Source organism: Mandrillus leucophaeus, unplaced genomic scaffold (assembly GCF_000951045.1).
Source record: "Mandrillus leucophaeus isolate KB7577 unplaced genomic scaffold, Mleu.le_1.0 Scaffold284, whole genome shotgun sequence".
Lineage (NCBI taxonomy): Eukaryota > Metazoa > Chordata > Mammalia > Primates > Cercopithecidae > Mandrillus > Mandrillus leucophaeus.
Genome location: NW_012102965.1, coordinates 2,143,456 through 2,170,013, shown reverse-complemented (window position 1 = coordinate 2,170,013; position 26,558 = coordinate 2,143,456). Strand labels below are relative to the sequence as shown.

Genomic DNA, 26,558 nt, shown 5'->3' with positions numbered 1-26,558 from the left:
TGCTCCTGTATTGGGTGCATATATATTTAGTATAGTTAGCTCTTCTTGTTGAATTGATCCCTTTACCATTATGTAATGGCCTTCTTTGTCTCTCTTGATCTTTGTTGGTTTAAAGTCTGTTTTATCAGAGACTAGATTGCAACCCCTGCTTTTTTTGCTTTCCATTTGCTTGGTAGATTTTCCTCCATCCCTTTATTTTGACCCTGTGTGTGTGTGTCTTTTCATGTGAGATGGGTCTCCTGAATACAGCACACTGATGGGTCTTGACTCTTTATCCAATTTGCCAGTCTGTATTTTTTAATTGGGGTATTTAGCCCATTTATATTTAAAGTTAATATTGTTATGTGTGAATTTGATTCTGTCATTATGATATTTGCCGGTTATTTTGCCCGTTAATTGGTGCAGTTTCTTCATCTCAGTGATAGTCTTTACAATTTGGCATATTTTTGCAGTGGCTGGTACCAGTTGTTTCTTTCCATGTTTAGTGTTTCCTTCAGGAGCTCTTGTAAGGCAGGCTTGGTGGTGACAAAATCTCTCAGCATTTGCTTGTCTGTAAAGGATCTTATTTCTCCTTCACTTATGAAGCTTAGTTTGGCTGGATATGAAATTCTGGGTTGAAAATTATTTTAAGAATATTAAAGTGCAGTATTTGGGCAGGAGTGCCCCGTTTTTCCAGGTAGTCTGTCACAGCTTCCCTTGGCTAGGAAAGGGAAATCCCCCGACCCGTTGCACTTTCCAGGTGAGGCAATGCCCTGCCCTGCTTTGGCTCGCCCTGTGTGGGCTGCACCCACTGACCAACCAGTCCCAGTGAGATGAACCAGGTACCTCAGCTGGAAATGCAGAAATCACCCATCTTCTGCGTTGATCACATTGGGAGCTGCAGACCAGAGCTGTTCCTATTCGGCCATCTTGGAACGCCTCTTGTCTCTCTGTTTGTCTGTCCCTCTTTCCCTATATGTGTATACACACATATATACACATATGAAATATACATAGAAAATATACTATTAAATAAATCTACATTTTCTGAAGGAAGGAAATGGACTCAAGATGCAACATTCAGGGTTTCAGTTTGACCTAAGATTTTCATGATAGCAATGGTAGTTGAATAGTGGAATGAGTTTCTGAGAAATAGCAAGGCATGCTTATCTGGAAGCTTTTGTTTATTGAGGTACATTTTATGTAACATAAAATTCACCTTTTTAACCATTTTAAAGAGTACAACTCAGTGGTTTTTATTATATTAACAATGTTGAGCAACCATCACTATTTAATTCTAGACCATTTTCATCAGCCCAAAGAGAAGGCTCATACCCATTCTGCCTTTTGTTTCTTTTCTTACACAATTGCTCATTGAGGAAGCTCCTATATATTCCTACTTTGCTGAGTGTTCTTATAAAGGGGTAATGGGATTTTGTCAAATGCCTTTTCTGAGTCAACTGAAATGGTTTTCCCCTCCTTCCTTCTATTAATATCATGTATATCACATTGATTGATTTTTTTTTTGTCTGTTGAACCACCCTTGAATTCCTGAGATCAGTCTCGTTTGTTCGTACATCATGGTGTATAATCCTTTTAATACGCTGCTGGACTCTGTTTGCTAACATTTTTTTTTTTTTGAGATGGAGTCTCTCTCTGTCGCCCAGGCTGGAGTGCAGTGGCCGGATCTCAGTTCACTGCAAGCTCCGCCTCCTGGGTTCACTCCATTCTCCTGCCTCAGCCTCCAGAGTAGCTGGGACTACAGGCGCCTGCCACCTCACCCAGCTAGTTTTTTTTTTTTTTGGTATTTTTTAGTAGAGACGGGGTTTCACTGGGTTAGCTAGGTTGGTCTTGATCTCCTGACCTCGTGATCCGCCTGTCTCAGCCTCCCAAAGTGCTGGGATTACAGGCTTGAGCCACTGTGCCTGGCCGCTAATATTTTTAAAAGGATATTTGCATCTGTATTTAAAAGGAATATTACTCTGTAGTTTTTCCTTCTTGTGGTGTCTTTGGCTTCCTTATCGGGATAATATTGGCTTCATCGAATGAGGTATGAGGTATTTTTTTGGAAAGAGTTTGAGGATTGATGTTTGGTTTAAGATTTGAGGATTAAATGTTTGGTAAAATTTGCCCATGAAGCTATCTGGCCCTAGGCTCTCTCTTGGAGGTTTTTTGTTTGTTTGTTTGTTTTGAGATGGATTCTCGCTCTGTCACCCAGGCTGGAGTGCAGTGGTGCAATCTTGGCTCACTGGAACCTCTGCCTTCCGGGTTCAAGCGATTCTTCTGCCTCAACCTCCTGAGTAGCTGGGATTACAGGTAAGTGCCATCATGCCTGGCTAATTTTTGTATTTTGAGTAGAGACAGGGTTTTGCCACATTGGCCAGGTTGGTCTTGAACTGCTGACCTTAAGTGATTCACCTGTCTCAGTCTCCTAAAGTGCTGAGATTACAGGCATGAGCCTGGCCTTGTTGGAGGTTTTTTGATTGCTGATTTAGTATTTTTACTTATTACAGTGCTGTTTAGATTTTCTGTTTCTTCTCGAGTCAATTTTGGTGGTTCATGTGTTTCTAGGAATTTGTCAGTTCCATGTAGTTTATCTAATTTGTTGGGGTACAACAGTTCATAATATTCTCTTATGATCCTTTTTACTTCTGTAAAGTCAGTACTAATGTACCCACTTTCATTTCTAATTTTAGTACTATTAGTCTTTCTTTTTGTTTTCCTGGTTAGTCTAGGTAAAGGTTTGCAAATTTTGTTGATTGTTTCAGCCAACTGTTTGGTTCTTTTTTCATTGTTGTAAAAAATAGATAACATAAAAATTACCGTTTTAACCACTTTTATGTGTACAGTTCTGTAGCATTAAGTATATTCACGTTCTTGTGCAACCATCATCACTGATGCATCTCCAGAACTTTTTCAGCTCACAAAACTGATAGTTTGTACCCATTAAGTACTAAATCCTCTTTTCTCCCTCCTCCTAAGTCCTGGCAATCACCATTCGACTTTCCATCTCTATGGATTTGATGACTCTAGGTGCCTCATATAAGTGGAATCAAACAATAATTGTTCTTTTGTGCCTAGCTTACTTCACTTAGCACAGTATCATCAGGGTTTACTCCTTTTAGCATGTGTCAGAATTTCCGTTTTAAGGGTAAATAATATTTTATTTTATGTATATACCACATTTTGTTTATCCATTCTTCCAATAATAGACACTAAAGTTGCTTCAATCATTTAGGCATTGCAAATAATACTACTATAAATATGGATATTCAAAAAAACCTTATTTTTGTTAATTCTCTATTTTCTATTTTCTGTTTTGCTTATCTCCACTCCAATTTTTTTTTTTTTTTTTTTTTTTTTTTTTTGGTGAGAGGGTCTCACTCTGTTTCCCAGGCTGGAGTACACTGGCATGATCACAGCTTACTGAAGCTTCAACCTATTGGGCTTAAGTGATCCTTCCACCTCCCACCTAAGTAGCTAGGACTACAGGTGGCCACACCTGGCTAATTAAAAAAAAAATTTTGTAGAGACGGGATCTGACTGTGTTACCCAGGCTGGTCTTGAACTCCTGAACTCAAGAGATCCTCCTGCCTCAGCCTTCCAAAATGCTAGGATTACAGGTGTGAGCCACTGTACCCAGTCCACTTTAGTCTTTATTATTCTGGTTGACTTGGGTTTTGTTTGCTCTTCTTTGCTAGTTTCTTCAGGCTAAAAGTTAGGTTATTGATTTAAGAACTTTCTTTTCTTTTCTTCTTTTTTTTTAAATTAACATTTATTTATTTATTTATTTATTTAGAGATGGAGTCTTGCTCTGTTGCCCAGGCTGGAGTGCAGTGGCTTGATCTTGGCTCACTGCAACCTCCGCTAGTAGAGACGGGGTTTCACCATGTTGGCCAGGCTGCTCTCGATCTCCTGACCTCAGGTGATCTACCCGCCTTGGCCTCTTAAACTGCTAGGATTACAGGTGTGAGCCACTGTGCCCAGCCATAAACTTTATTCTTAAGAGAAATTTCAGGTTCTCAGCAAAATTGAGCAAAAGGTATAGAGATTTCCCATATACCTCCTTCCCCGACACATACATTGCCTCCCCACTATCAACATTACCAACAAGAATGACACACTTGTTACAATTGGTGAAGCTGTATTTACACATCATTATCACCCAAAGTCCATACTTTATATAGGGTTCACTCTTAGTGTTGTATGTGGTATGACTTTGGACAAATTTACAGTGATATTTGTGTTCGCCATTATAATATTGTGCTGAGTAGTTTCATTCCTTTAGGAATCCTCTGTGCTCTGCCTGGTCATCCCCCCTCACCCTGCTAGTTCCTGACAACCACCAATCTTTTTATTGTCTATATAGTTTTGCCTTTTCTGGAATGTCATATAGTTGGAATCATACAGTATGTAGCCTTTTCAGATGGGCTTCCTTCACTTATTAGTGTGCCCTTAAATTTCTTTTATATCTTTTCACGGCTTGATAGATCATTTTTTTAGTGCTGAATAATATTCCATTGTCTGAATGTATCACCAATTTATTAACTCACCTATTGAAAGACATCTTGGTTGTTTCCAAGTTTGAGCAAATATGAATAAAGTTGTTATAAACATTTGTGTGCAGGTTTTTGTATAGACAGAAGCTTTCAACTCCTTTGGGTAGATACCAAGGAACATGATTGCTGGATTGTATGGTAAGTGTATGTGCTGTTTTGTAAGAAAGTGCCAAACTGTCTTCCAAAGTTGGCTGTACCATTTTGCATTCTCATCAGCAATGAATGAGAGTTCCTGTTGCTCCACATTCTCATCAGCAATGAATGAGAATTCCTGTTGCTCTATATCCTCATCAGCATTTGGTGCTGTCACTGTTCTGGATTTTGGCCATCCTAATAGGCGTGTGGGGGTATCTCATTACTGTTTTAATTTACATTTCCCTGATGACATTTGTTATGGAGTATCTTCTCATATGCTTCTATCTTTCTGGTGAGGTGTCTGTTAAGGACTTTGGCCCATTTTTAACCAGGTTGTTTTCTTATTGTTTTGTTTTTGTTTTTGTTTTGAGGCAGAGACTTGCTTGTTCGCCCAGACTGGAGTACTGTGGTGCAATCTTGGCTCACTGCAACCACACCTCCCCAGTTCAAGCAATTCTCATGCCTCAATCTCCTGAGTAGCTGGGATTACAGGTATGCACCAGCATGCCTGGCTAATTTTTGGACTTTTAGTAGAGATGGGATTTCGCCGTGTTGGCCAGGCTGGTCTTGAACTCCTGACGTCAAGTGATTTGCCTGCCTCAGCCTTCTGAAGTGGTGGGATTACAGGTGTGAGCCACCATGCCCAGCCTGGATTGTGAGGTTTTAACCACCATACATAAGATATATATGTTGATATATGTATCTGAGGTCAAGATAACCTGTAAACATTTTCTTTGTTTAAATTTTTAATATTTTGTGTCTAAAATATATTTCACATAGTGTTTATCTGGAAGTGTACTTCTTAGTACCATTGTCTTCATCACAGAAACAACTGAGCATTCAAGCCTGAGTAGACCTTGATCTTTTTTAAGGAAGCAAAGGTAATGTCTGTCTTAACTTGGTAATATTTTTAATTTACTGAAAATTATTTACTGAAAATTGTTTAATCAAACCCATTTTAATTCCAGCAAACTTGAGTGTATCAAAGATAAAAACCATTCTTAACACATGGATACATAGAGGGGAATGATGGACACTGGGGCTTACTGGAGGGTGGAGGGTGGAGGAGGGGGAGGATCAGCAAAAATAACTAACACATACTAGGCTTAATACCTGGGTGACTAAATAATCTATACAACAAACCCCCGTGACATGAGTTTACCTATATAACAAGCCTAATACATATACCCTTGAAACTGAAATAAAAGAATTTTTTTTTCAGAGATGTTTTAGTTTTTCTATTGTTTCTCCTGCCCCACCCCCACCCCCTACCCCAGCTAAGATCAGTTCATCTATTGGTGTGTGGAGAATTACACACATTTCTGGGAAGATTGGTTTTCTGACAGTTGGATTGAAGATAAATATTGGCTGCTCTTTTGGGCTGTTTGGCTGACTGAACACAACAGTTGTAACCCTTATACCAGTAAAATTTTAGAAAATTAAATGTAGAATGTTATCTTAAAATATTTAAGGCAGGGCACAGTGCCAAGGCACGTGGATCACTTGAGGCCAGGAGTTTGAGCCTAGCCTGGCCAATATGACGAAACCTTGTCTTTACTAAAAATACAAAAATTAGCCAGGTGTGGTGACGTGCGACTGTGGTTCCAGCTACTTGGGCGGCTGAGACATGAGAATTGCTTGAACCCGTGAGGTGGAGGTTACAGTGTGCCAAGATCATGCCACCGCATTTCAGCTTGGGTGACAGAGCAAGACTGTGTCAAAAAAAAAAAAAAAAAAAAAAGGCTGGGCTTGGTGGCTCATACCTGTAATCCCAGCACTTTGGGAGGCCGAGGCAGGCGGATCATGAGGTCAAGAGATCGAGACCATCCTGGCTAACACGGTGAAACCCTGTCTCTACTAAAAATACAAAAAATTAGCTGTGCGTGGTGGCGGGTGCCTGTAGTCCCAGCTACTCCGGAAACTGAGGCAGGAGAATTGCTTGAACCCGGGAGGTAGAGGTTGTAGTGAGCCGAGATAGCGCCACTGCACTCCAGCCTGGGCGACAGTGTGAGACTCCGTGTCAAAAAAAAAAGAAATCCTTAAAAGGCAGATGAGGGCACAGACTTACAGAATTTAGACAAGTAGATCCTTATTATTGGCCAGGCATTGTGGTCCTATAATCCCAGCACTTTGGGAAGCCGAGGTGGGTGGATCATTTGAGGTCAGGAGTTTGAGACCAGCTTGGCCAACATGGTGAAACTCTGTCTCTACTAAAAATATAAAATTTAGCCAGGCGTGTTGGCGGGTGCCTGTAATCCCAGCTACCCGGGAGACTGAGGCAGGAGAATCACTTGAACCCGGGAGGCAGAGGTTGTGGTGAGCCAAGATGGTGCCATTGCACTCCTGCCTGGGTGACAGAGGGAGACTCCGACTCATTAAAAAAACAGATCCTCATTACTGAATCCCTTCGATTTGCCAATTTGCCGGAGCAGGAGACTCAAGATTTCTCAGAAACAGACATGAATTGATCCAGGGTATAGGCTCCAGAGGATGGAATGGTGAATGAATGAAAAGCAGTGCTGCTTAAAGTTGAATATCTTTTTCAAGTAACCAGGCATTAGGTCACAGCCACCTCATGGCTCAGGAGGACTCTGTTTATAGTAAATCTTGTTTACTTCAGAAAAATCAGAGAATCTTACGACTAGGAAAGGTTGTTTTGTTTTGTTTTGTTTTTAACTTATTTTATCCAAATACTCAAGTGATACATACATTCAAATATGTATATCTCAGGACAGTAGTAATTTTTACTACCATAAAATATACTGATTTTTGTAACCTTATGAACTTGTATTGTCTGTCGTAAAAAAGAGACATCCAAAGGCAAGTTACTAGAGTAACTGTCAAGTAAGAAATTGGTGAAAGAGGAAGTGTCTAATTGTTCATTCCATCGTGAATCAACTACACTTCCCTGAAAAAGTTTAACTCCGATGTAGAAGAGGGGCAAATGAAAATCCACTTTGGTCTTGACCCTGAGAGATGTTAGGAATGCCTACTGACTTACTTTTGGATGTCCTGGATTAATTTCTGTTTTGATGTGTTCAGGAGCTTTATTTCCAAATACATCCCTGGGGATTAAATTGAATATAAAAATCAACCAATAAAATCCCTAACTAGCCTCTAAAAATTATACCAGAGAACAACTTGGGCCCTTTCTCTGAATCAGGTTTCGTCTCATTTCATTCCAGAATCCTCTTGCCTCCAATATGATTCTCTTGTCACACCAGGCTTTTTCCATCATCAAATCTTGGCTCTTTCAGCTCCTATGTCCTTAAAATTCCACTCTGATGCTCATGAACAATAATAAATGAATTTGTAAATAAATGAACTTGTTACATCTCTCTGGTAACGTTTGAAATGTAATAGCTGGCTTTCATGCCTCATAGTGAACAATGTAGGGATTTGCATGAAGAAGTAATGTCTCTAAGTCCCCACCTCTGACCCAAACCACTGGGCAGAGTGGTTAGAACCTCACAATCCAGTCCAGGCTCAGTGGCTTACGCCTGTAATCCCAGAACTTTGGAAGGCTGAGGTGAGCAGAACACCTGAAGTCAAGAGTTCGAGACCAGCCTGGCCAACATGGCAAAACCCCCATCTCTACTAAAAATACAAAAATTATCCGGGTGTGGTAGCGGGCGCCTGTAATCCCAGCTACTTGGGAGGCTGAGGCAGGAGAATCGCTTGAACCCGGGGGGCGAAGGCTACAGTGAGCCAAGATTGCACCACTGCATTCCAGACTGGATGACAGAGCGAAACTCTGTCTCAAAAATAAATAAATAAATAAATAAAATAAAATAAAAATAGAACCTCACAATCCAGAGTTATTTACTGAAGCATTAGCTCTGGCAGTTCTTCCGGCTTCCCATTCTCTTTGTTTCCTGTATATAAATACAGATCTAAATGTCTTGGACAAAAGACTTTCTCCTGCTAACTGCCCTCATGAGTGCTCCCCTACTTTCCTGGTACCTGCTCCTCTTTGGGGTTTAGTTCTGGAAGTTCTGGTGCCAGACAGCCACAAACAAGGGTAACTTTTACAATGCTGTGCAGCCCTGCATAGCAGAAAGGGCTTAGGCAGATCTCAATCCTGGCCCTGCCACTTTCCAGCTGTGTGATTTTGTCCAAGTTACCTCACCTCTCCACCTTGATTCCTCATCTATAAAAGGCAGACAGTATTACCTACCTCAGAGGGATTTTGTGAGAATTAGAAGTGGAATATGTGAAGCTCTTAGCACAGTGTCTGGCATGTAGCATGTGCTTTAAAAATGTGTGGCTGAGTGTGGGGCTTACGCCTGTAATCCCAGCACTTTGGGAGGGTGAGGTGGGTGGATCACTTGAAGTCAGGGGTTCAAAACCAGCCTGACCAACATGGTGAAACCTTGTCTCTACTAAAAATACAAAAATTAGCCAGGCATGGTGGTGAGCACCTGTAATGCCAGCTACTCGGGAGGTTGAGGCAGGAGAATCGCTTGAACCTGGGAGACATAGGTTGCAGCTAGCTGAGATTGGACCACTACACTCCAGCCTGGACAACAGAGCAAGACTCCCATCTCAGAAAAAGAAAAGTGCCTAATACTATTTGTTATATACCATCTTCCATGCTTTGGGAGTTTGTGCAAATATCAAATAAGGTGGTTATTTGCTAAACTTTGTAGGAATACCTTGATAGAAGAAATGAAAACGTATTCAACTCAGCATGAAAGGAAATTGTATATTAAGAGGAAAAAGTAGTATCTCACTAAGGACGTGTGTATATTTCTTTTCACTTTATTTTTCTCTTTGTAGAATATGACTATCTAAATGCAAACTGATGGGATCAGGGTCTAAAATCCTCCACTGATTTCCTCTTTTGCTGGTGATCTAGTTCTCTAGGTGAGCTCATTTTAACCTGCAAACCCAAATCACGGGGCTTCTTTTGGGCACCACCTCCTCCCTCAGTGGCCTCATATTATTTCCTATATTTTATTCTGGCTTCATCCCAAATACTGCACCCAAATCCTAATTTCATTCTTTATTTTATGGTCCTTGACATACTAGCTTAGCAGGAAGGGCCCTTTCTCATGGACAGGTGGATTCCCAGTGTGAACCCCGCTCAAAACAAAAACAAAAAGAAACAAAAATGGTGTTTCCACATTCACCAGTGTTTATACCTCTTCAGGGCTTGTGCTTCACACCATCTACAGCTGTTAATCAGGGTCCTAGCTTCCAACCAGCTTCCAACATAATTCTTGCATTCTCTACTTACTGTTTGTGACAGTTCTCTTTCAGGTCTAGCTTGACAGTGTTTTGCAAGGATCAGTGAAGAGTGGTTGAGAATTTGGATGTATCAGGACCTGATTTTGGAATGCACATAAATCAGAAATGGAAATTTATTTAATGTATAAGATGACTTACTGAAAAAAAGTAGAGGGGTGGGGAATGACATTTTATTATAGTAGCATTTGTATAAAATCATTTTGATCATCTTTAGGTAAGGGAGGAGACCACTCCTCATATCATCTTATGCCCAATTTCTGCCTCCAAAGAAAGAAGTAAAAACTAAAAGGCAGAAATGAAATGCACAGGCAGACAGCCTGGCGCTGCACCCTGGGCCTGGTAGTTAAAGATCGACCCCTGACCTAATCGGTTATGTTATCTATAGATTACAGACATTGTATAGAAATGCACTGTGAAAATCCCTATCTTGTTTTGTTCCGATCTAATTACCGGTGCATGCAGCCCCCAGTCACATACCTCCTGCTTGCTCAATCAATCGTGACCCTCTCACATGCACCCCCTTAGAGTTATAAGCCCTTAAAAGGGACAGAAATTGCTCACTTGTGGAGCTCAGCTCTTGAGACAGGAGTCTTGCTGATGCCCCTGGTGAATAAACCCCTTCCTCTTTAACTCGGTGTCTGAGGAGTTTTGTCTGTGGCTCGTCCTGCTACATTTCTTGGTTCCCTGACCAGGAAGCAAGGTGAATGGCGGATGGTTGAGGCAGCTCATTAGGTGGCTTAAGCCTGCCCTGTGGAACATCCCTGCGGGGGACTCTGACCAGCCCGAGCTATGCGATCCTGAGAGCGCTCCCAGGTAGGCATTTTCCCTGGTGGGACGCCTTGCCAGAACAGTGTGTGGCAGGCCCTGGTGGAGAATCAACACAGTGGCTGAACGCCGGGAAGGAATGAGCACTTGGAATCTGGACATCTAAAACTTGGTAAGACTAGTCTTTGAAACTTGCCCACTCCGTTTGAGTGGAAGCGTGGCCTGATCACCCATGGTGTGCCTTTATCGGCACTTTGGTTTTGGTTTTGGTTTTGACTTGGTTTGAATTGCTTGACAGGATTGGTCTTGGGAACTTGCCTACTCCATTTGAGTGGAAGCGTAGCCTGATCACCCACGGTGTGCCTATACTGGGCACTTTGGTTTTTGTTTTTGACTTGACTTGGATTGCTTGATACTTTGGTTTTGGTTTTGACCTGGCTTGGATTTCTGGATACTCTGATTTTGGTTTTGATTTTGTTTTGGTGCAAACTGCCAAACTGTGTGTGTGCCCTTTTTACCCGTTCTTTGTTTTGTGGTGTGCGTGTGGTGTGAGCGTGGTGTTTTGTCTCAAAGAGGCATAGGTTAGGCACAAATGAGCCCACCCTACTAGGAACTATGTTGAAAAATTTCAAAAAAAGGATTTAAGGGAGACTATGTAGTACTGTGACACCAGGAAAACTTAAAACTTTGTGTAAGATAGACTGACCAGCATTAGAGGTAGGTTGGCCATTAGAAGGAAGCCTGGACAGGCCCCTTGTTTCAAAGGTATGGCACAAGGTAATCTGTAAGCCAGGGAACCCAGACCAGCTGGTTTTAGACCCCCCGCCCCCAACACACAGTGGTTGAGAGAACAGCAGCATAAGCGGCAGGCAGAGGCAAGGAAAGACCAGCAGAGAGAGAGAAAGGAAAGATACAGAGAGGACAAGAGGCAAAGAGAGAGGAAGAGACAGAGAGGAAGAAACAGACAAAGAGTGAGTCAAGGAGAGAGAGAGAAGAGAGAGAGACAGAGAAAGAGAGAGGCAGAGAGAAGAGACAGAGGCAAAAGGAAAATCAGAGAGAGACAAAGTCAAAGAGAGAAAGAAAGAGAGAAAGAGAGAGAAGGAAAAAAAGTGTACCCTATTTCTTTAAAAGCCAAGGTAAATTTAAAACCTATAATTGATAATTGAAGGTATTCTCGTAACCCTATAAAACTCCGGTACCACTTTGTTGTCAGTGTAAACAAGGGCGTATCCGAAAGCACTGAGACCTTCCTATCAAAAATCCTTTACCCAAAAACCCACGGATGGCCCAAATGCATTCAATCTGTAGCGGCAACTGCTTTGCTAACAAAAAAAAAAGGTAAAAATAAATAAATAACTTTTAGAGGAAACCTCATTGTGAGCACACCTCACCAGTTCAGAAGTAGCCTAAGGAAAGAAAAAAGAAAAAAAAAGGAGGGGGGCGGAATTTATATAGAAAGAGTATTACATGGTAAATTTTTGTCCTGAAATAAATTAACTAGTTGTTTAAAAAAAGAAATATTTGTAATAAGTCAGAAAGTTGAGGCACGTCGAAAAATTGCCTGTAAAAGTCATGAAAGAAAAAAAAGGTTATAAAAAAAGTGTGTTTAAAAAATGTATGAAAAAAATGTTGTATAATTTAAAAGTAACTAGGCCTCCTGAATGTTAAACTATTGGAAAAAAAAAACAAAACCGGTTTTTGTGCAAGGTGTATAAGAAAAGTAAAATATACTTTTGGTAAAAGGATTATAAAGAGGCATAAGAATGTACATTTTTACCTACATTAAAAAGTTTTAAAAAATTATTGTTTTGAAGGTTTAAGCAAGTTTTAAAACATTAATTGTAAAGAAAATTCTGTGTGTAAACATATTAGCTAAAGTTAAAGAAATATCATCCAGTTTTTCTGTGAACTGGACATTAAAGTAAAAGCATAACAGGTTTTTCTTAAAGCACCAACCTGCTCTTTAGCAAAAATTATAGAAGGTTAAAAAGAGTGTATGAAATCTTACCTTATGGTCAAACATTAAAAATTAGATAAATATGTCTGCAAGATTTTATTAAAATTAGGTTTAACATTAATAACACACTAATATAAAGATAAAATTTAGCTTATCTGGTATAAAAATCATACGAGAAGCATTGTTAGATGTAAAATGGTATTTGGCTTTCTTTGGTTTAAAAACTAATAAAAATAGGTGCTAAAGGAAATTTCTCACTAAAAAGGCACTAAGGAGTATAAAGTCCACTGCCAAGGTCCCCACATTTAAAACAAAAGGTCAGTTTCTTAAAAATTATATACTTAGTTTATCTTCCACTTTCTTTTCTCGCAAAAAAAAAAAAAAAGCAAAAAACTAAAAGTCTTTTAGCACATGTACCACCCCTAGAATTTCCGGTAAACCAGCACCAGCCTGAAGATCACGTTCTCATTGAAAGGTGGAAAGAAGAAAAACTCGAGCCAGCCTGGGAAGGACCCTACCTTGTGCTGCTAATCACCAAGACTGCTGTTCGTACAGCAAAAAAAAAAAAAAAAGGAGGATGGATTCTTCACACCCGAGTCAAGAAAGCACCACCTCCTCCAGAGTTGTGGGCCATAGTCCCAGGGGAAAACCCTACCAAACTAAAGCTAAGAAAAATTTAACTCTTTTCATCTATTCTATCACTTTTTCTTCTTTCCTCGTTCTATTGCTGACCATCTGGTTATTAACATAACCAAGTTGATTTTTCCTCAAACTATTGCATTTAATGCTTGCCTTGTTATACCCTGTGGGGACTTGCCAAGTCAAAGACTGCTCTCTACTTCAGAAAAGTACTTCTGTCCCTCCTGCTGTCCTCAGACTGGGCATTAGTAAACAAGGACTATTTAATCTGGGGAGATTTCGATAAAGACCCTAGTGCCAACCAGGAGTCTTGCCCCCCGATGTAGAGCTTTCATGCCATAGTTGGTCCAACGTTTTGTGGACCACTAAAGAGCAAGGATGGACTGCCCCAACCAGTTTTTGTTATTTCCTAAAACCATACATTCATTTTACTAGAGGAGCATAGAAGTTAAAGTCTTAAAACAAACTTTAGCAATTAAGACAGGATACCAAGATGCAGATGCCTGGTTAAAATGTATCAAATATTCCATCTGCATGTTAAACAAAAGCAATTGTTACGCATGTGCACATGGCAGGCCAGAGGCCCAGATTGTCCCCTTTCCACTAAGGTGGTCCTCCAGTCGACCAGGTGTGGGCTGCATAGTAGCTCTTTTCCCGGATTCTACAGCCTGGAGTAATAAGTCCTGCGAAGCTCTCTCTGTTACATCCCAAAGTCTGGCACCCTGCGGGTCAGCCCCCGAGGGCCATCCAGCCTCTGTCTCCCAACACTACGTTCACTTCATGTCTCTCACGACAGGGAGGAAACTTAGCCTTCTTTGGAGACCTGAAAGGATGCAGTGAGCTTAAGAATTTTCAGGAGCTTATCAATCAGTCAGCCTTTGTTCATCCCTGAGCGGATGTGTGGTAGTATGGTGGTGGACCTTTACAGGCACTCTGCTGAATAACTGGAGTGGTACTTGTACTTTAGTACAGTTGGCTATCCCTTTCACCCTGGCATTTCATCAACCAGAAGGGAAAAAAATAAGACATCGTAAAGTGAGAGAAGTCCCTTATGGGTCTTCCGACTCTCATGTCTATTTAGACGCAATTGGAGTCCCACTAGGAATACCAGATCAATTTAAAGCTTAAAATCAAATAGCTGGAGGATTTGAGTCAATATTTTGGTGGGTGACCGTTAGTAAAATTGTAGATTAGATAAACTACGTCTATTACAACCAACAGCAACGAGCTTTTCATGCGTTAAAAGAAAAACTCATGTCGGCCCCAGCCCTGAGGCTGCCTGACCTAACAAAACTCTTTACACTCTATATGTCAGAAAGGGAAAAAATGGCAGTTGGACTTTTAACCCAGAATGTGGGGTCCTGGCCAAGGCCAGTGGCCTATCTCTCAAAACAACTAGACAGGGTTTCCAAAGTCTGGCGCCCTGGTCTAAGGGCCCTAGCAGCAATGGCCCTGTTAGCACAAGAAGCAGATAAACTAACCCTTAGGCAAAACCTGAATATAAAGACCCCCCATGCTGTGGTAACTTTAATAAATACCAAAGGACATCATTGGTTAACAAATGCTAGATTAACCAAGCACCAAAGCGTGCTATGTGAAAATCCCCACATAACCATTGAAGTTTGCAACACCCTAAACCCTACCACTTTGCTCCCGGTATCAGAGAGCCCAGTTGAACATAACTGTGTAGAGGTGTTGGACTCAGTTTATTCTAGCAGGCCCGACCTCTGAGACCTCCTTAAACATCAGTAGACTGTGAGCAGTACGTGGATGGGAGCAGCTTCACCAACCCCTGCAATGTGACTCTGAAGAAGACGACAAGCCCTACCCCAGTCACACCCGGAAACCGACTGGTCCATGCACAGCCGAAGCATGAGGAAATTCATCGTGGGACTCATTTTCCTTAAAGTTTGGACTTGTACAGTAAGGATTTCAACTGACCTTCCTCAGACTGAGAGCTGTTCCCAGTGTATACATCAAGTAGGACAAAAGGTTGCTACGGTCCTATTAGTTTATGGTTATTATAAGTGTACTGGAACTCTAAAAAGAACTTGTTTGTATAACGTTATTCTATACAAGGTATGTAGCCCAGGAAATGACCAACCTGATGTGTATTATGACCCATCTGAGCCTCCCATGGCCACAGTTTTTAAAATAAGATTAAGAACTGAAGACTGGTAGGGGCTCATAAGAGATACGAGTAAAGTGTTAGCCAAAACAGAAAAAGAAAAAGGGTGCCCAAACAAGTCACCTTAAAATTTGATGCCTGTGCTGTCATTAATAGTAATAAGTTAGAAATAAGGTGTAGTTTTCTTAATTAGAAAAGAGGCTATCTGATAGAAAATAAGTACATCTGTCATAAATTAGGACTATGTGGAAATAAATGTAAATACTGGTCTTGTGTCATTTAGGCCACTTGGATAAAAAAATGAAAAGGTTCCAGTCCACCTTCAGAAAGGAAAAAATGGCCCTTCCTATACTAAGGGACAATGTAACCCCTTAGAGCTAGTAATAACCAATCCCCTAGATCCTCATTGGAAAAAAGAGGACCGTGTGACCTTAGCAATCAATGGGGCTGGACTGGATCCTCGAGTAAATATCGTGGTTTGAATAAAAGTTTATAAACACTCTCCTGAGCCAGTATTTCAAAGCTTTTATGATAAACTAAAAGTGCCAGTACCAGAAATTCCATGAAAAACAAGAAATTTGTTTTTGCAACTAGCCGAGCACGTAGCCCAGTCTCTCAATGTCACTTCATGTTATATAAGTGGAGGAACTGTAATAGGAGATAGGAAGCCCAAGAATTAGTACCTACGGACCCAGTTCCTGATGAATTTTCTGGCCCAAAAGAATCACCCTGATCACTTCTAGGTCCTAAAAGCCTCAATCATTAGACAATACTGTATAGCAAGAGTGGAGAAGGACTTCACCCTTCCTGTAGAAAGACTACATGGTGGAGTTCAAACCACACAGAGAAAAATCCATTCAGTAAATTTCCATAGTTGCAGACCGTTTAGGCCCACCCAGAATCCCAGGACTGGACGGCCCCCAATGGGCTATGCTGGATATGTGGACATAGAGTCTATGCTAAGCTGCCTGACCAGCGGACAAGTAGTTGTGTTATTGGCACTATTAAACCATCGTTCTTCCTACTGCCCATAAAAACAGGTGAACTCCTGGGCTTCCCTGTCTATGCTCCCTGCAAAAAGAGAAGCATAGCTATAGGAAATTTAAAAAATAATAAGTGACCCTCTGAGAGAATCATACAATATTTTGGGCCTGCTACTTAGGCACAAGACGTCTCATGGGGATACCAGACCCCCATTTACATGATCAACTGAATCATACGGTTACAAGCTGTATTAAAAATAATCACTAATAAAACCGACAGAGCCTTGACTATTCTGTCCTGGCAAGAAACTCGATGAAAAATGCTATCTATCAAAATAGATTAGCTCTTGACTACTTGCTGGCAGCTGAAGGAGAGGTCTGTAGGACATTTAACCTTACTAATTGCTGCCTACACATAGATAATCGAGGGCAAGTAGTTGAAGACATAGTTAGAGATATGACAAAACTGGCACATGTGCCCGTGCAAGTGTGGCATGAATTTGATCCTGGGGCCATGTTTGGAAAATGGTTCCCAGCGCTAGGAGGATTTAAAACTCTTATAATAGGAGTTATAATAATAATAGGAACCTGCCTACTGCTCCCTTGTTTGCTACCTGTACTTCTTCAAATGATAAAAAGCTTCATTGCTACCTTAGTTCACCAAAATGCTTCAGCACAAGTGTACTATGTGAATCACTATTGATCTGTCTTGCAAGAAGACATGGGTAATGAAAATGAAAGTGAGAACTCCTACTAATAAAATGAGTGAAAGTCTCAAAAGGGGGGAATAAGGAAGGAGACCACCCCTCATGTCGTCTTACGCCCAATTTCTGCCTCCAAAGAAAGAAGTAAAAACTAAAAGGCAGAAATGAAATCCACAGGCAGACAGCCTGGTGCTGCACCCTGGGCCTGGTAGTTAAAGATCGACCCCTGACCTAATCGGTTATGTTATCTATAGATTACAGACATTGTATAGAAATGCACTGTGAAAATCCCTATCTTGTTTTGTTCCGATCTAATTACTGGTGCATGCAGCCCCCAGTCGTGTACCCCCTGCTTGCTCAGTCAATCACAGTCCTCTCACACGCACCCCCTTAGAGTTATAAGCCCTTAAAAGGGACAGGAATTGCTCACTTGGGGAGCTTGGCTCTTGAGACAGGAGTCTTGCTGATGCCTCTGGCCGAATAAACCCCTTCCTTCTTTAACTTGGTGTCTGAGGAGTTTTGTCTGTGGCTCGTCCTGCTACTTAGGTATGCACAAACAGCTATTGAAAGGCATGTAAAAATGAACCAAGTTTTTTTTTCTTTATTTTCAAAAAGCAGTAAAAACATTTATACAGGACATTATGAAAGTTTAATGCCATCATTAGGACCCAGCTGCTGCAGGTTACCAGTGTGGAATTGCATATCACCAGATGCTGTTCCACAAATGGACAGGCAAACAGGATGACAATTCCCTTGATTATTATAATAGTCACAATAATACTTAGCATAATTAAAGAAAGCTTCCTTTAGCTGGATTACCCTGCATAAATAGGCAACACAGTTAATCAAAATGTAAACATATGTTTTCTAACACCAGTATAGAAAATACAAAACTAATTGCAATGAGAACAATTTCTACCTTATCCCACTATAGTAATTATTACGCTTTGCTTCTTTGCGGTGTGATCTCTATGTTTTTTTTCCCATTCATCATCTTCTGTGTCCTGGTCAAATGACTCAGGATATGCTGGTAACTTGTCTTTGGGGCATTCTTCATAGTAACTTCTAATATATTTTCCCACAGACCACCCTTTGTATTCTTCAGGCGTTTTGCATTCCAGGCCGTTAAAATGGACATTGTAGTGGTGCTTTAACCAGTAGTAGAGGTAGTGAATGTTGTAGTCACATCTCCAAGGGTTATCTCTGAGCCACAAGAGTTTCAAAAAATACAAGTCTTCTAATACACCATAGTCAAAGTTTTGCAGACTGTTGTTTGATAAATCTAATTCTTCTAAATGTGTGAGCCCTAAAAAAGCAGCTGGAAACAGAAAATATTTATTGAGCCTGAGTAATTGAGTTAATCACTGTATGGTATAGCAAAAGGACAAATACAAGTTTTAAAAAGAGGCTTAATTTTCCCCTTTGAAAATAAAGAGATTTCTCTTCCCTTCTTTTTCCCAGAGCTTTTACTCTAGAAAACTTTTAACTATAAGTACTTTCTCCTCCCTTTGAAATGTCTTTAAATCCTTTTGAAGACCAGATAGGCTTTTTGTCACCTTTATGATGCAAGAATGCCTTTTTCAAGGACCTGGGAGCTATCTCTTTGAAATGTAAACATCAAGGAAGATGGTACCGCCATCTCCCAGCTCTGGTGGGAGGGTGGGGTCCTAACTTTGGCGAGAACTTGCTTCCGGTTGCAAAACTACCTCCTGTCATGCAGACAGAAATTTATTTTTCTCTGAATAAGGCCAATAAGCTAACACAGATGGTCACCCCATTTATCAGGTAAAGTTAGGATGAATTTTGTGTGACAAAAGGTGTTGTCAAATCTTCCTTACAGACTCATTATTGTTTGTCCTGAAAACGTGTATGTAATGGGTGGTATCTGCTTGGCTACATAGGCGCGAGATTCCTGTAATGGGTGGTATCTGCCTGGTTCCATAGGGGCAAGAGTCTTTGCAGTCTCTTAGTGGATTGCCTGTGATATGCATCACATTCTAGTTTAATGCTTAGTCAATAATGAAAGTGTTTTGTTTCATTACCACCTTTATGGAGAGAGTTTCTGGATTGAAGGAAGGTTTTGTTTTTAATTATATTTCTCCATTGTAAACGTGTCTGACTGCAAAATTGTGAAATATATTGTTACTCAAAGCTTTTCCCTTGATTAGTTTTACTAGAATACAATATTCAGTTTTAAGTTAGCTTTTAAAAATGTATTTTGGGCTCATGTATTTTTTATTTTTATTTTTTGATACTTGGGGGAAAAAAAGATGCTACAAAAAAGAGAAATGAATTAAGAAAATATTTCACATGTAAGACAAGTGCAGATAAAAATGAAAAATGTGCTGGGTGGTGATTTGACAGTTCCCTGGGATATCAGTAACCCTGAAAATGCCTAGAAAACAAACTTTTCCCAGTGTTGGGGGAAGGGTTCTATTCCTGTAGAATCCCAAAACAAACAATTTTTTCCAACATTTTGAAAACATCTGGTTGTATTTTGGCAAACTATGGTAGCTATCAGCTTTGAATCCATATGTATTTAATTTTGCTGGAGGTTGGATAATTAAAACCAATACAAAATATAACTGAAAATAAAACAACAAAAAGCTTTGTTCCCCCTCTAAGAGCAAAGAAGTCTACACTTGGGTCATCTGTATTCCAGTTGATATGGACCAGCCAGATACTCCAGAAATACAAATATTTTGTTTCTATTTCAAACATTATCTCATTATTGTTTTAAAATACCCTTGTAGAGCATAGCGTCCTTATTTTGAATTAGGAAAATATGTGGTCATACCATTACTATTAACTATTTTCATATTATCTGTTCTCAGAAAAAACCCATAATTCCCCCTTAAAAAAATAACTTTCTATTTTGGTACCAAGCAATGTCTTGGGGGTAGGGGACAAAAGATCAGCCCTTGTGTTCTGAAGATACTGGATATTTTTCTATTTGCTAAAATTCTGTGAGTGAGTGATCTCACAGATTTACTTTTCTCAAGACATTAGACTTTGAGATTAAAAGCATATGTAAACATTCCTACATTTTATTTTGAAAGTGTTGTATATTGTTACTTAAACCATATATATTCAGGCACTTGGGAAAACTAGTTTTCGTCTGTTTCTTAAAGGAGGTAAAAACGCCCTAGTAGGGTATCTTCTTTCTCTTTTCCACAACAATATCTGGCATTTTATATGATTGTTATTCACGTCTTTTAAAGTCTGGCGACTCCCACTGCATTTGTATACTTACCAGCAAAAATCATTCAAGTAAGGCTACTTGTAGGGTTTCATCCCAAAGACCCTGAAATATAGGAGACCTTTCATTTTAAAACTTCTTTAGGTTATTTTGCCTTAACTGCTGAGATACTTTTTTGTTTCAAAAGAACTTTTTGTTCCAGGAAAGTGCTTGGCATTTGGTAGGTGCTTAATAAATATTTATTAATGTAGAAAATATGTTCCTGAGATTGAATTGAACAAAGAGGGAAAAGAGAGTACCACCACTGATGATAGAGACCATTTTGTGTCAGCAAGGAGCACACATTTGGTGAACAAGATTAAAAGACCTTCAGGGGATCCTAAGGACAGAAAAGGAATCCCTGCAATTATGGGAATTCCACAACTGATGAAAAGTATCAGTTATGGAAAACATGTGAAAAACATCAGTAGAAGCAAGGCAAGTCCATTTTGCACTATTATCTATCTCTTTGCATTGTCTTGTCATTTTTCTCAAGTTTTATTTATATACTAGTTTTGTTGTAACTATTACTCATTACTTTAATACATTTAACTTAGGACATATAACTATTATAATCTCTCTTTCTTTTTTTTTTTTTTTTTTTGAGACAGCTTTAAAACTTGGTTTGCATTGATAGTTGGTAAACTACGGCTTTGCTCGTAGATGACAGCAGAAGGAAATCAGACACTTGCCCAAGGACCTTTGGAATAGCTTTTGTTTGTCCTGCGATTCTTTAGTTTGTAACCACCCAATGGGATCACCTTGCCCGCTGCCTAGACAGAGTCGATTTATCAAGACGGGAATTGCAGTGGAGAAAGAGTAATTCACGCAGAGCTGGCTGTGTGGGAGACCAGAGTTTTATTATTACTCAAATCAGTCTCCCCGAGCATTCGGGCATCAGAGTTTTTAAAGATAATTTGCTAGGTGGGTGCTTGGGAAGTGGGGAGTGGTGATTGGTCAGGTTGGAGATGGAATCATAGGGGGTCGAAATGAGTTTTTCTTGCAAGAAAGCGTCTCCACTTCCAGATTCTTTACCCTGTGCCCTGGCTTTGTGGACACAGCACTGGCTACCAGTGACTGACTTGCACACTAATATAATGCTTACTTCATTTGGGGGAAGGGTGTCTGTAGTATTCTCATTTACTGAGAAATGAAAATTGCTTTTGACTTCACAGTTCAAACATACTCCCAAGTTAGCATCATCTGTAACAGGCTAAGGTGTAAGTGTAGCATACTGCTGTCCCTTGGGAAATTTTAAAAAATTATGATTTTCTAATTTTTAAAAAGATGTTAATTCTAAAATATGCCCTTGTGGCTCCAGAATGTTCATTCTAATTTTTCACTTTTATTGTGTTAAAATTCTAATGATCTATTAATGCTATTAGATTATCACAAAGAAAAGCAGGGAAAACAATTGTACTCAAAATGTTTATAACATTACATTACATTATTAATAATTTTAATAATCATTTTCATGGTTAGAACTTTTCAAATTGAAGTAGCCTAGTGAAAGCACTTGTGTGATATATGTTATAAATCTGGTCAATATTGCAGTAATTCTCAGTTCTTTCCAAATCTGATGTGTTTACTTAATTTACCAAGCTCATTTTCGCCAGTGGCTTTGCTTAGCAAATGGAGAAGAGATTTGAAGGACGGGAAAGAGAATTGGTCTTGATCTAGAACTAGATATAATATGTCTGGCTCTGGTTTGAGCGTATTTTATCCTAATTTATGAGCTTAGTGCTTAGAAGTTTGTTTCTAATTTATTCTAAACAAGATGGGGCTTAATGAATAGCAAAGAAAATTCCAAATTTGAATTTCCCTTTAAAAATCACTACATTTAGTCCGGGCATGGTGGCTCACGCCTGTAATCCTAGCACTTCGGGAGGCCGAGGCAGGCAGATCACGAGGTCAGGAGATCGAGACCATCCTGGCTAACACAGTGAAACCCCGTCTCTACTAAAAATCCAAAAAAATTAGCTGGTCATGGAGGTGGGTGCCTGTAGTCCCAGCTACTTGGGAGGCTGAGGCAGGAGAATGAAGCTGGGAGGCGTAGCTTGCAGTGAGCCTAGATTGCACCATTGCACTCCAGCCTGGGCGACAGAGAGAGACTTCTTCTCAAAAAAAAAAATAAATAAATAAAAATCACTACATTTGGCCAGGTGCAGTGGCTCATGTCTGTAATCCCAGCACTTTGAGAAGCCAAGGTGGGCAGATCACCTGAGGTCAGGAGTTCGAGACCGGCCTGACCAACATGATGAAACCCCATCTTTACTAAAAATACAGAATTAGCTAGGCACGGTGGCACATGCCTGTAAGTAATCCCAGCTACTTGGGAGGCTGAGGCAGGAGAATTGCTTGAACCCAGGAGGCAGAGGTTGCAGTGAGCTGAGATCACACCATTGCACTCTGGCCTGGGCAACAAAAGCGAGACTCCATCTCAAAAAAAAAAAAAAAAAAAAATCACTACATTTTAGCACACTACTGACCATTTGCCATATATTACTTTAAAAATCTATTCTATAACACACTATTTGGGCTAACAATAAATGGTAGTAATATGTGGTATTACATACTTCATAAAGCAGCAGTTTGGCAAGTATTTCTCTGAGTGCCAAACAACTCCTAATATAAGTGTCATGTTTAATTAAAACTGGTACTTTATTATTTAGTTTAGTTCAGTTATTTTTAAACTAAATTTACTGTATATAAGTGTTGCCATAGGAAAAAAAATCACAGAACACTTGCCACCCATTGAAGGGGCTATACAGGGGAACTTACTGGGATCGATGAATTCAATGCCATTGCTGCTGAGGTTTAATTTCTTCAGCTCATGAACATCTTCAAATTCCTTGGGTCGAAGTTGGTTGATTTTATTGTATGATAAGTCAAGTTTAACAATATCTGGAGGGATGTTGTTTGGCACTTTTTTCAACTCTGGAAAATTTAATAATATTTAGGTTATTATGCTCTTTTTGCCCCCATTTTCTCGGTCACCATTATATCTGTGTGATTGAAGAATCAGCTCTTAAAGAAAAGGGGTAAGGAATATCTAAAGCCAAAGAAAGTTGGTATGAAACAAGCCTTAGCATGTGCTAAATCTTCCAGTGACTTCCCATCTCATTGTGATGAAAGCCAGAGTCCTCACTAAGGCCCTATAAAGCCATTAAGACCTGTAGGTCATCCTTGTCACCAGAGTCAGCACCTCCTAGGTTCTAGAAAGCAGCCTGTTTATCAGGACTTGCTTACTGAACCCACATCTGCTGGGCTGGACATGAGGGTGGATGACAGAGCAACCATTGTAGGGCAAGCTAAAGTGGGTTAACCACAAATAAATGGGTAGAAAAAAATGTTTATGAGAACACTCTGACACTCGGCCTAGGCAATGTGGCAGATCTGTGGGTGCTGGAAAAAGAATATAAACTGCAGAATCCATTTTGGGATTGTCAGCAGCAGTCCAGGGTAAAAATAGCATCCACAAGTAATACCAGGAAATGCAAAGCAAAGGCTTTCCTAGTGTGGCTTAGAAAAACACAGGAAAATCTCATCTGCTGTGTTGATGAATAGAAAAATTCTTTACTTCTTTTACCTTAGAACTTGAATGAGAATTGCAAATACTGATGCACAGTGTTTGCTTTTGATGAAGAGTATATAAATATACATTTCCCCAGACCAGAAGGAGAATTTGATCAATTCCCTTATTTCTAGTTCAGGTACTATGTGGTATGTACATTTCATATATACTGCTACCCCAAATTCTTGGTAAATGCCTCAACAAATACCATATTTACTTGATTATTACCCCTTACAAGCTTGCTCCTCCTCCAGCCAAACCTTGTTGATTTTGAGGAGGAAATTAGGAAATTTCTCCAGGTAGTTTCCCCATTTAGCAGGCTCTCTTGGTTGTCAGCCACCTCAGAAGTACTCTGAAAGCTTGTAATAGTAAGAAAAGAGACATAAATGGCCCTGTTTATTGCATATACGAAATTCTTAACTATTGTTCAAGCTGTAGTAAAATTGTGCCCTTAACTTGGGAGGCAGCTAAGGGTAATGTACCTGCATAACTCTCCCCCATCTGATGTTAGAAGGAAAATAACTCCTTAAAAATGGTAAACTATTCTGGTCAATGTGAAAGTAACAGCAGTTTAAAAACTCTGACTTTCACATATTCTTGGCAAATCCATTTACCTCAATATGGCATAAATATGCCTTTCAATTAGTCTCACATTTATTCCCTTTGAAAAACTAGGATTTCTTGGCAAAGTACCTGTTTCTCAGTGAATAAAGCTATTATTTCTTTTTCTTGCCATTAGATATTTAAGGGAAAAATACATAGTGATTATTGAGGTCTGTGTGGTTGAACTGGCACATATTAGGTCCCCTACACACACCATCTGACTCATTACAAGTCAGCTGGGCAAGGCTCAACTCCGAGTTGGGGAATCTGTATGCAGGTTCTCTATTTGTGACCATGTGTATGTGGTATACTTGTACAGAACCTCAGGTTGTCACACTTGAATTCTAGCCATGATTTTTAACTTCTGTGTATTTTCACTTTCAAAGGTTACAGTCCAGTTATCATCATCAATCTAAGGCACATGGCTCTGTGGCAGCCACTACCAAAGGGAATGTAATAAACAAGACTTTTCCCTTTGAATTTATGGAAATCAGCAATATAACAAAAAATCATGAAATGAATCACTAGATTTATATAAACCATAGTGAAAACCATTTGTATTGATAGTATTAAAAGACAAAGCTACCCTTCATTTTTTTTTTTTTCCTTTGAGACAGAGGCTTGCTCTGTCACCCAGGCTGGAGTGCGGTGGCGTAATCTCAACTCTCTGCAACCTCTGCCTCCCGAGTTCAAGCGATTCTCAGGCCCCAGCCTCCCAAGTAGCTGGGATTACTGGTGCCCGCTACAATGTCTGGCTATTTTTTGTTTGTTTGTTTTGTATTTTTAGTAGAGATGGGGTTTCAACTTGTTGGCCAGGCTGGTTTCGAACTCCTGACCTCAAGTGACCCGCCTGTCTCAGCCTCCCCAAGTGCTGGGATTACAGGCATGAGCCACCGCACGTGGCCTACCCTTCGTCTTATAATCTAAAATAATAGGCTCTGAATTACGTAGTCATTAACACTTGGAGAAACTTAAGTTGTTCTTTGATGACCCAATATTATATATGCTAAGTGTATATGTCATGAAACCTTATTTATATTGTGTTTCAGTAAATGATGTGTATTTTTAAAGCAGGGGGTATGAATTTATGGGGCATTTCTGGAAGGTTGTGTTTAGACAACAATAAGTTGAAGAAAGAAAGCAATAAAAATGTACTTATATTTTTATAAGCTGATGTTTTTCAAGATAAAAATATTATGGGAAAAAAGGAAAAAACACAAAAGCAGAAATAGGCTCATTGGGGGAGGGAATGGCCCAAGAGCATAAAAGCAGCGAAAAAGAGATATTTCCTCACATGTTATCTCTTCTTAGAACACAGTGTAGTCTCTTTGTAGAAGTTTTAAATCTTGTGTAGATGGTATTTTTCTCAGATAATTAATAAACTTAATACTATTTACTTTTCTCATTTACACCTGATACAACAAGTGCAAATTCACTGTAGCTTGAGGTTAGATCCTCAGCAATATCAAGTATTCTAACTAAAATCTAGGAGAGTAGCTTTGTATTAGTATTAAAAATATGTAATTCCAGTTTTCAATCTAAGCACCACAAAGGAAATTCTAATAAACATGCTCTTCAGCATGAAGCACTAAGGACTCAGCATAACAATATCCGGGAAATTCTACCCACTCTGGCTACAGAAAAACTACATTTACTTACTCTTCGAAATTCCCTAATGCTTGCATTGTTGAGGCAGCTGATTGTTTGAATATGCTCAGATTAATTCTGGAAGATTGCAGGGTGAAGTAGAGCGCACATAGGCTCTGACTCAGGTAGACCAAGATTCACTTCTTAGCTTTGCTACTTACCTGTGAGACCCATGGTCAAGTGACTGAACCTCTCTGAGCCTCATTTTCCTCATCTGTAAATGGGAATGTTACTGTCTTCCTGGAAGTTGTAAACAGCATGTGTGTGGGTACCTAGAGCCTAGAATGGCATGTCCCAGGTTATGACGCTGTATGTAACTGCTCTCCTATGGGACTGAATTATATACCGTTCACAGGGTGTCTTGGTATGCAAACCTCCCTGTGCCACATGGCTGCTG

The 26,558-nt window shown here is 39.8% G+C and overlaps 2 protein-coding genes across 7 annotated transcripts in view; one reads left to right on the top strand and one right to left on the bottom strand.

Moving 5' to 3' along the window:
- Positions 1-26,558, top strand: part of FBXL13 (F-box and leucine-rich repeat protein 13) — a 255,993-nt gene that overhangs the window by 98,384 nt on the left and 131,051 nt on the right. The gene's annotated exons all lie outside the window — the stretch shown is intronic.
- LRRC17 (leucine rich repeat containing 17) overlaps positions 10,005-26,558 on the bottom strand; it is an 18,802-nt gene continuing 2,248 nt past the window's right edge. The window contains exons 2-5 of one of the 2 annotated variants that reach the window (XM_011985465.1): positions 23,119-23,274; positions 17,642-18,417; positions 17,016-17,017; positions 10,005-10,131 (exon numbers count right to left, since the gene is read on the bottom strand). In XM_011985465.1, the coding sequence (XP_011840855.1) occupies positions 18,020-18,417; positions 23,119-23,274 (554 nt within the window). In that variant the 3' untranslated portion in view covers positions 10,005-10,131; positions 17,016-17,017; positions 17,642-18,019. Of the gene's footprint in view, positions 10,132-17,015; positions 17,018-17,641; positions 18,418-20,352; positions 20,404-23,118; positions 23,275-26,558 lie in introns of those variants that run through there. The other variant, XM_011985466.1, reaches the window with a different exon arrangement.